Source organism: Tachypleus tridentatus, chromosome 4 (genome assembly GCF_004210375.1).
Source record: "Tachypleus tridentatus isolate NWPU-2018 chromosome 4, ASM421037v1, whole genome shotgun sequence".
In the NCBI taxonomy this organism is placed as follows: Eukaryota; Metazoa; Arthropoda; class Merostomata; order Xiphosura; family Limulidae; genus Tachypleus; species Tachypleus tridentatus.
In genome coordinates this window covers 28,754,302-28,764,645 of record NC_134828.1, presented here as the reverse complement: position 1 = coordinate 28,764,645, position 10,344 = coordinate 28,754,302, and the positions used below count along the sequence as shown (strand labels likewise).

The following is a 10,344-nucleotide window of genomic DNA, read 5'->3' as shown; positions in this document are numbered from 1 at the left end:
AGCTTTTAACACTGTATATGTTAACAACTATTGCACGCACATTTAGTTACACCTAGTTTAACAAATACCTTCTCTCCACCTTAATTTAACAAATACCCTCTATCCAGCTTATTTTAACAAACACCTACTCTCCACCTTAGTTTAACAAACACCCTCGCCCGCCTTAGTATAACAAATACCCTCTATACAGCTTAGTTTAACAACTACCTTCTCTCCAGCTTAGTTTAATAAATACCTTCTCTCCGCCTTAGTTTAACAAACACCCTCACTCCGCCTTAGTTTAACAAATACCCTCTAACCAGCTTAGTTTAACAAATACCTTCTCTCCAGCTTATTTTAACAGACACCATCTCTCTGCCTTAGTTTAACAAATACCCTCTCTCTGTCTTATTTTAACAAATACCCTCTCTCCACCTTAGTTTAACAAATACCCTCTCTCTTCCTTAGTGTAACAAATACCCTCTCTCCACCAACTAGATTGGAAGAAACATAATGAACTAAAATATAATAGTGTTTTCAGTATTTTCAATAGTGTATAAAGTGTTTACAATAGTGTTTACAGTATTTACAATAGTGTATAAAGTGTTTACAATAGTGTATAAAGTGCTTACAATAGTGTATAAAGTGTTTACAATAGTGTATAAAGTGTTTACAATTGTGTATAAAGTGTTTACAATTGTGTATAAAGTGTTTACAATAGTGTATAAAGTATTTACAATAGTGTATACAGTGTTTACAATAATGTATAAAGTGTTTACAATAGTGTATAAAGTGTTTACTTACGAGGTGTAAAAAACGCCAAGTAAGACCACCAGTAGTAAAAGACCAACTACGGTAAGTAGAGCAATTACACCAATCTCCCAGTCTTCTAGTTCACGTCCGGCCTTATAAACTGAAAATAAAACATTCAGTTTGACTGATTCATCCATTCTCTAATGGAGAATGTAAGAGTGTTTTTATATGATGTGGTTTTACCCTTCGTTTCTGTCTGATTCATGTTTAATAGAGTTATGTTTATACTTTGTGCAGTCTATAAACTATTACTGTGTTGTATGGAAATACGATCAACAGATATTAACTGGACACGCCTATTCTTCGGACAGGTTAACTCATAAAACAGCTATTGATAAACAGCTTTGTGACAGTCGTGAAATTTTTACTTTAGTTCAGAGGGTTAAGTCGTAAAAAGGCAATTTTCAACAGCATTTTCAAGGTTGCCAAAAATTTATTACAATTCAGAGGACAACCAGATCATAGCAGAACTTATTAACACCAACTATACTTTGACACCAATAGAACGAAAAGTAGTATCAGGGCAAAAGCTGCTTTGGTGAATATTCGGACAAATCTATAAGGAAATAGATTAGGCTTGTTTTGAAGCCCGCGCAAAGCTACACGAGGTCTATCTGCGCTAGCCGTCCGTCATTTAGTAGTGTAAGACTAGAGGGAAGACAGCTAGTCATCATTACCCACCGCCAACTCTTTGGCTACTCTTTTACCAATGAATAATGAGATTGCCCGATACATTATAACGCCCCCACAGCATGTTTGCTGTGACGAGGGATTCGAACCCGCGACCCTTGGATTATGAGTCGAGTGACTTACCCACCTGGCCATACTGAATCAGGAAAATAGATAGATCTATACTATATATGGAACTTTTCTATTATTGACCTGAGAATGTCTCGTGTGTATGACAGCACTGAATGAGGTTCTATTTTCTGGAAGCACAAAATTAAACTAAATGTAAGGATATAATTTGTATCTGGACAGGAAAGTAAAGAATGTGCGCTACAAATGGACACTTAGGTCATTACAGGTTGATAAAAAACCTACCAACACACTTTGTCCTTCCACGACAAATCATGGTTGTTGGTTGAGGGCTACATCTCAGTTCTCCCTCCATTTTACAATGGCTACGTTTGTTTGGAAGAGAAGACATCTTGTCAGATGCGTCTTTCATTGCAGCATCTGTTTTATTATCTGCCATTTGTTCCACACTGTAAAGACGGTGGATGTTATAAGCTGGAGAAATACGTTGTTGTGGATAAAATTTCCTCATCTCTGAGAAGTTATTTCTCAGAAATGCTTCTTTTGATATCGAAGCGTTAGTGTCGTCAGCTTCAGAGGGCGCAACGATAGCGATGTCAGTGGGAAGTATCCCAAACATTAAGTTAGCTGTGATGTTGTCCATCTTACTGGATGTGTTGAATATCACATCATCATCAACCTCTGACTCATCGTTTCGATATCCTGCCAAAAAGTACATCCATCAACTTCATCTTACACAACTTAATTCCAAGCAGGTTTAACATCTCAGGCTTAACATCTCAGGTTTAACATCTGAGAACCTACTTCTTTACAATATATCACATTCATGAAGTCATTACAATGAAAGTAATGTTGTATTCTAGATACCCAGTGCTATACCTTTATTTAGTACATTTTATCAATCACTACCTAAAGCAGTTTAAACACCTAACTTATCACTATATAAAGAAGTTTAAACACCCAACTTATCACTACCTAAAGCAGTTTAAACACCCATCTTATCACTAACTAAATCAGTTCAAACACCTAACTTATCACTAACTAAATCAATTTAAACACGTATCTTACCACTACCTAAAGAAGTTTAAACACCCAAAGTATTACTACCTAAAGCAGTTTAAACACCTATCTTATCACTAACTAAATCAGTTTAAACAACTAACTTATCACTAACTAAAACAGTTTAAACACCTTCTTATTACTAACTAAAACAGTTTAAACATCCAACTTATTACTACCTAAAGAAGTTTAAACACCTATCTTATCACTAACTAAATCAGTTTAAACACCTATCTTATCGCTAACTAAAACAGTTTAAACACCTATGTTATCACTAACTAAAACAGTTTAAACACCTTCTTATTACTAACTAAAACAGTTTAAACACCTAACTTATTACTAATTAAAGCAGTTTAAACACCTATCTTATCACTAACTAAATCAGTTTAAACAACTAACTTATCACTAACTAAAACAGTTTAAACACCTTCTTATTACTAACTAAAACAGTTTAAACACCTAACTTATCACTAATTAAAACAGTTTAAACACCTTCTTATCACTAACTAAATCAGTTTAAACAACTAACTTATCACTAACTAAAACAGTTTAAACACCTTCTTATTACTAACTAAAACAGTTTAAACACCTTCTTATTACTAACTAAAACAGTTTAAACACCTAACTTATCACTAATTAAAGCAGTTTAAACACCTATCTTATCACTAACTAAATCAGTTTAAACACCTTCTTATTACTAACTAAAACAGTTTAAACACCTAACTTATCACTAACTTCAGCAGTTTAAACACCTAATTGATTTGAAACCTTTTCTGGTAGAAAGTCCTAATTAATGGTGTGATACCACACCTATAATAATACTTATAGGTCAGTCAAGAGGTCAACTAATTCAGATACAGTGGCTTTGTCAACCTTAGGTGGGAGGTTATCGGTAAGCTAACATTAAGGTGAAAATGTGTGTTTATAGCTGTTATTATACACATCATATGTGAAATTAATAATTGTACATATTCAAGTCTACTATTAACATGAATTGTTACTATACACACCGTATTTAAAATAAATAATCTTTAAATTCTTTATTAACATTAATTGTTACTATACACAATCCATTAGAAATTGCGGACAAAGGAGAATTATTTTTGTAGCCCCTCAAAACAACTAAAGAGGGCGTCTTGGTTGGTTGGTGTGTGTTATTAAGAGCCAGTAAGTGAACTTAATGCATAATTTGGTGAAAACAAACAACTGTGTTCCACATTTCTATGATTAATTTATTGAATGATCGACTGATATAATATTCAAGATGGTCTTAGTTTTGAGCCTACATATATCTTCTTTGTCTAATAGTAAACTCACAAAACAACACGGTGATGTCGACATACATTTATCATAGAAAAATATGATTGTAATATTTCCTTTTAATAGTAGTTACTAAGATCAACACCAGGATTCTCACCTTCTTTTTCATCTTCCTGATCACAGTTGATGTTCCCCTCGCCGTAGCAAACTATCTGTTCTGTGCACTCCAGTCCTTCCTCCAAGACGCACTGAGTTTCTGGAGAAAACAAGGTTTACTCATAAAATTAGACAATAAAGTGATTCTGACAAACAATACTGGTATGACACACAATCTTATTTGCAACTAACACTGTTAAAAGTCTATTACTTATGCAAAAATGTATGAGCAACTTCCAATTAATTTATTTCAAATTAGGATTTTGTTTGTTTCTAAATTAAGAACAAAGGTACACAATGAACTATCGGTATTCTACCAAACACGGGTATCAAAGCCCGTTTCTAGCTTTGTAACTCCGCAGACATACCGCTATGTCACCGCTTCACACCAGAAAGAAGTACAAGATATAAACATCTATTGTTGTTCACTCAGAAAGGTCCAATATGACGTAATGCGTGATTATAATTGACGGATGTATAAAAAATAATTTGAATAAAACAATTTTTATTATGTTTTTGTCGGTATTAATGCTAACTTTTGCTAAAATCTAAGCAGTGGAAAGCATATAGATAATCCAGTATGTAGCTTTGGCCTAAAATCAAATTACCAACTTTTGCGTTACGTTGCGACACAGTTTTCTTAATAATTCTTCAACTTTAACGCTCGTACGTTAATGTTTTTAACAACTTTACAATTCTCCTCACATCGTGACAGTGTTACTTAAACAATCTTACAACTTTATTACACATTACAACAATGTTGTTTAACAACATTGCAATTTTATAATGTTTTAAAACAGTGTCTTTAACAATCCTACAACTTTATTACACGTTACAACAGTGTTGTTTAACGACATTACAATCTTACAATGCTTTAAGACAATGTCTTTAACAATCCTACAACTTGACGCTACGTGAGATGACGAAAATGATACCATAGAAATATTTTAACATTGAAAAACAGAACTTTAAGCCACTGAAGCTGGTCTATGAGAGTGACGTAACATTTTCCGTCAACAAGTAAGTCACCAGATGTAAGGTTGCCACATTAGTTCACGTTTTTCTGTTTTTTACTTACTTGGATATTCCGATTCACCTGGTGTCAAATTTGTCGAATTTTCCTGTTGTTCTGTCCTAACGGTATTACTCAGAGTTGAACTAAACGTCGCTGTAGCGTCTGTTTGATTGGTGATAATGGTTATGTTTGATAAGACATCTGATTGGTCGGTGATAGAGGTTGTGCTAGTTAAAGCATCTGATTGGTTGATAGCCATGGTAGTATCTGGAAAAGACGTTGAATCCTGAGAACTGCGCGATGAAATTAATCCAGTTGTATTACTGTTAGCATCTACTAAAAACTGCGTGGTAGAAGCCATTTTGTTTATGAAATCTTCGTCTAAACTTGAGTCGATTTGGTCATTTTTGGTGGGCTGAAAAGAAGGGGGTGCGACGGTTTGGTTGGAAATACCACTTAAGCCAACGGTTTCGGTACCAGTTTTTGAAATATCTTCTACCTGACGTTTGAAAACAACAGGAATCCCAGTTTGTGGGTCATCTAGAAATATCGAAAACTTGTAAAGAAAACTTAGATAACATGATATTGTATAATAGAGAGATCTTTACTAACATAAAGCGTCATCATATCACGTAGACAAACAGTGGTTTATTTGTATTAGTTTTTTCGGAAATATGCTGTGTTCGTTGATTTACACAAAGTCACTTATAAAACACTATGCAGGAGTCAGATATTTTGGATATAACGAGATCTTGGTTTATGGAAAATAATTACCGAGATATTAAAATATCCCTCTGTTTCAATTGAGCTACACAATAAGTATATTTTCTTGTTTAGGTGTGGTACATCAGAGCAAGATTTATGTACCTGTTTGAACATATGTATCACATCATAGTTTTGGTAAATTGTTTAAAGACCCGTCTCACATCATACACTGTGTAAATTGTTTAAAGACCCGTCTCACATCGTACTTTGTATAAATTGTTTAAAGACCTGTCTCACATCATACACTGTGTAAATTGTTTAAAGACCTGTCTCACATCGTACTTTGTATAAATTGTTTAAAGACCTGTCTCACATCATACACTGTGTAAATTGTTTAAAGACCTGTCTCACATCATAGTTTGGGTAAATTGTTTCAAGACCCGTCTCACATCATACACTGTGTAAATTGTTTAAAGACCTGTCTCACATCATAGTTTGGGTAAATTGTTTAAAGACCTGTCTTACATCATACACTGTGTAAATTGTTTAAAGACCTGTCTTACATCATACACTGTGTAAATTGTTTAAAGACCTGTCTCACATCGTACTTTGTATAAATTGTTTAAAGACCTATCTCACATCATAGTTTGGGTAAATTGTTTAAAGACCTATCTCACATCATAGTTTGGGTAAATTGTTTAAAGACCTGTCTCACATCATACACTGTGTAAATTGTTTAAAGATCTGTCTCACATCGTACTTTGTATAAATTGTTTAAAGACCTGTCTCACATCATACACTGTGTAAATTGTTTAAAGACCTGTCTCACATCATACACTGTGTAAATTGTTTAAAAACCTGTCTTACATCATACACTGTATAAATTGTTTAAAGACCTATCTCACATCATAGTTTGGGTAAATTGTTTAAAGACCTGTCTCACATCATACACTGTGTAAATTGTTTAAAGACCTGTCTTACATCATACACTGTGTAAATTGTTTAAAGACCTGTCTTACATCATACACTGTGTAAATTGTTTAAAGACCTGTCTCACATCATACACTGTATAAATTGTTTAAAGACCCGTCTCACATCATACACTGTATAAATTGTTTAAAGACCCGTCTCACATCATAGTTTGTGTAAACTGTTTAAAGACCTGTCTCACATCATAGTTTGTGTAAACTGTTTAAAGACCTGTCTCACATCATACTTTGTATAAATTGTTTAAAGACCCGTCTCACATCATACACTGTATAAATTGTTTAAAGACCCGTCTCACATCATAGTTTGTATAAATTGTTTAAAGACCCGTCTCACATCATAGTTTGTGTAAATTGTTTAAAGACCCGTCTCACATCATAGTTTGTGTAAACTGTTTAAAGACCTGTCTCACATCATAGTTTGTGTAAACTGTTTTAAAAACAATCTCTGCTGTTGTTAAATGAACAAGTAATTTTCAAACTTCACGTGAGCGGGTTAATGTAGTCATATGTAAGTCGTACATGTGAACTCTCACTTTAACACGAGTCTAGAAAATTATCTACAAATTTATACTAATCCAAAATATACATTTGAACAAGAGAACTCTAATATTCCATATATATTTGTTACGATCTAAGATCTCATCAACACTTTATAGAATCCTTAAAAATGAAATTGTGGATCCAACGTAATCCCCAGAACGTTAGTTCACCTTCACATTATTTATGAATTCTAACAAGTGAAATTTTGAATCCATCATATTTTTTGGAATGTTACACGTCGCTGTTATTGTTTAATACATTTAACGGGTTTTAAAGTTGTTCCATCATTGATTAGTAGGCTAACATATGTGAATGAAAAGAGCAGAATTTATTGGAATAATACTATGTATCTTAACTCAGTAACTGGCGAACGTTTTAAATAGAAACTGATGAAAAACTGACAATAGAGAGTTGGTATATGGAAAGTTTTATATTGTGTACACAACCAGAAATAAATAGACAAGTAGCAGATGCAATGGTTGAATGAAAAAATATGGGAAGATGTTTGATCTCAAGTCGACTGGGTGCAAACTTTCAAGACGGGCTACCTGCCATACAGAGGTATTCAAACCCGATTTTTAGCGTCGTTATCTTGCAGATTTACCGTTAAGACACTTGTGAGGGGAAGAGCAGAAAGAAAATGTGCTTCGGGTAAGGTTCGAACTTAGGGCCGTCAGAATGTGAGACTGGGGCGCTATGTGCTTAGTTAACAAAGATAGAAAGATAGATACAGGAATGTAATATAAACGTGATTTTTTTATCAAACTTTATATTCGGTTGCTTTAATGGTTTAACGGAAATAGGCTTAGTTGAATACTTTCATTTTCTCTGCCATCAGTTAAGCAGTGCACGTTAAGACCGATTAATAATATCCGGACCACGTATTTCATATTTCAATGCTTATTTCGATGAGGCGTTGTATTAAGATTTTTAAAAAAATGTCTCCGGCGTATTCTTTCTTCATCTATCAGTCACTCTTTGGTGTCACCGTATTCGTTTCTCTTATACAGAAAATGACGAATTCTCGTGCATAATACGTAAAACTTAATGACGAAAACCAAGCACAACTAAAGCTTCACCCTGAAAACTATGACAACGAAATTAAAACGACGATAAAACGTCTCCAGCAGAAAGAGTCCAGTTGACACATTGAACAGGAGAAAGAGTCCAGTTGACACATTGAACAGGAGAAAGAGTCCAGTCGACACATTGAACAGGAGAAAGAGTCCAGTCGACACATTGAACAGGAGAAAAGAGTCCAGTCGACACATTGAACAGGAGAAAGAGTCCAGTCGACACATTGAACAGGAGAAAGAGTCCAGTCGACACACTGAACAGGAGAAAGAGTCCAGTTGACACATTGAACAGGAGAAAGAGTCCAGTTGACACATTGAACAGGAGAAAGAGTCCAGTGGACACATTGAACAGGAGAAAGAGTCCAGTCGACACATTGAACAGGAGAAAGAGTCCAGTGGACACATTGAACAGGATAAAGAGTCCAGTCGACACATTGAACAGGAGAAAGAGTCCAGTTGACACATTGAACAGGAGAAAGAGTCCAGTCGACACATTGAACAGGAGAAAGAGTCCAGTCGACACATTGAACAGGAGAAAGAGTCCAGTCGACACATTGAACAGGAGAAAGAGTCCAGTCGACACATTGAACAGGAGAAAGAGTCCAGTCGACACATTGAACAGGAGAAAGAGTCCAGTCGACACATTGAACGTTCAAGCTATGCGGGGAAAAAGGCTATAAGGGTGAATAAAACTGAATATTCAGTTGTTTCAAGTTCTGAACATCTGTGGTATCGCTAATAATATATTCAAATAGAACTAATATTAAAAATAAAAATAGCTAATAATACGTGAGGTATGATGATCGGGTAGCGTACCGATGTTTATATGTAAACTACAGTTAATAATACGTGGGTATATGAATGTGTAGTAATTTTAAATGTAAAGTACAATTCATAATATGTGAAGTGACATGCGTAGTTAACGTACCAATATTTCTCATGTAAAGTACAATTCATAATATGTGAAGTGACATGCGTAGTTAACGTACCAATATTTCTCATGTAAAGTACAATTCATAATATGTGAAGTGACATGCGTAGTTAACGTACCAATAGTTCTCATGTAAAATACAATTAATAATACACAGGATGATATGAGTTTTAGTCTTTGTGATGTAAAGCATTGTTCATAATACGTGACTGTGTAACTCACCATGCACGTACACCTTGGGAATTCACACTGTGGAAATGTACATTAGTATCTCATCTTGACTCTCGAACATGTACCTTGAGAAGTCACACAGACTGTGGAGATTATCTTATTAGATAACATCGACTCTTAGACACGTACCTTGATAGGTCACAGTGACTGTGGAGATGTGTCTAAATGATTCAAGTTGATTCTTGTAAATGTGTCTTGATAGGTCACAGTGACTGCGGAGATGTATCTAAGTGACTAAACTTAATTATTGTCCATGTATATTGATAGGTCCCACTGAGGAGATCTGTCTTATCATATTACCTTTACTCTTGTACATGTAGCATTGATAGGTCACATTGACTGTTGATATGTATCTTACTGACTCACTCTGACTTTGTCGAGATGCCTATCTAAATGTCACGTGTATCTCGTAAAGATGTACCTTCTAACGCCACCTGAGACTTACGAAACCGAGTCATGTTGGGCACTTAATAACTAACCATTACCGTATAGAGCTGAACTTTGATTCAAGTGTGGTAATCAAAAGAAACTTACTCGAACAACTTGCCATTTTCCAAAACACCATAACCCACACAAGTACCGTACAGTGAATTATCAGGGCCGTCATTGTACATGTACAGGAAACAAAGTAAACTTCTCACACGTCGCGACTTCTGTTCTCATAGAACAATCACACAACATTCACTTACAACATACAAACTCAGAACTTTTTTAGTGAGTACTCCTGCCGGACGGTTTAACAGCACTTTTGTTCTACTCAACCGTTCAGTTGTTCACGCAGGTTACCATGGCAATAGGATGTCTTCCACCGAAAGGTAACTAGCACTCGAC

The 10,344-nt window shown here is 34.9% G+C and overlaps 1 protein-coding gene across 1 annotated transcript; it reads right to left on the bottom strand.

The window, feature by feature from the left end:
- Window positions 1-779: 779 nt before the first annotated feature.
- LOC143248090 (uncharacterized) lies at window positions 780-10,208 on the bottom strand. Its single transcript, XM_076496526.1, has 5 exons — window positions 10,048-10,208; window positions 5,105-5,581; window positions 4,028-4,126; window positions 1,837-2,253; window positions 780-892 (listed from the first exon to the last, which is right to left on the bottom strand). The coding sequence occupies exons 1-5, from the start codon at window positions 10,118-10,120 to the stop codon at window positions 780-782; spliced, it is 1,179 nt and encodes a 392-aa protein (XP_076352641.1). The 5' UTR covers window positions 10,121-10,208.
- Window positions 10,209-10,344: the final 136 nt, after the last annotated feature.

Coding starts and splice junctions, on each gene's coding strand:
- LOC143248090 (XM_076496526.1), bottom strand. CDS start 10,120: ATGACGGCCCTGATAATTCACTGTACGGTACTTGTGTGGGTTATGGTG. Junction 4,127..5,104: donor AGGTGAATCGGAATATCCAA/GTAAGTAAAAAA, acceptor TGTTTTCTCCAG/AAACTCAGTGCGTCTTGGAG. Junction 2,254..4,027: donor TCAGGAAGATGAAAAAGAAG/GTGAGAATCCTG, acceptor ACTTTTTGGCAG/GATATCGAAACGATGAGTCA.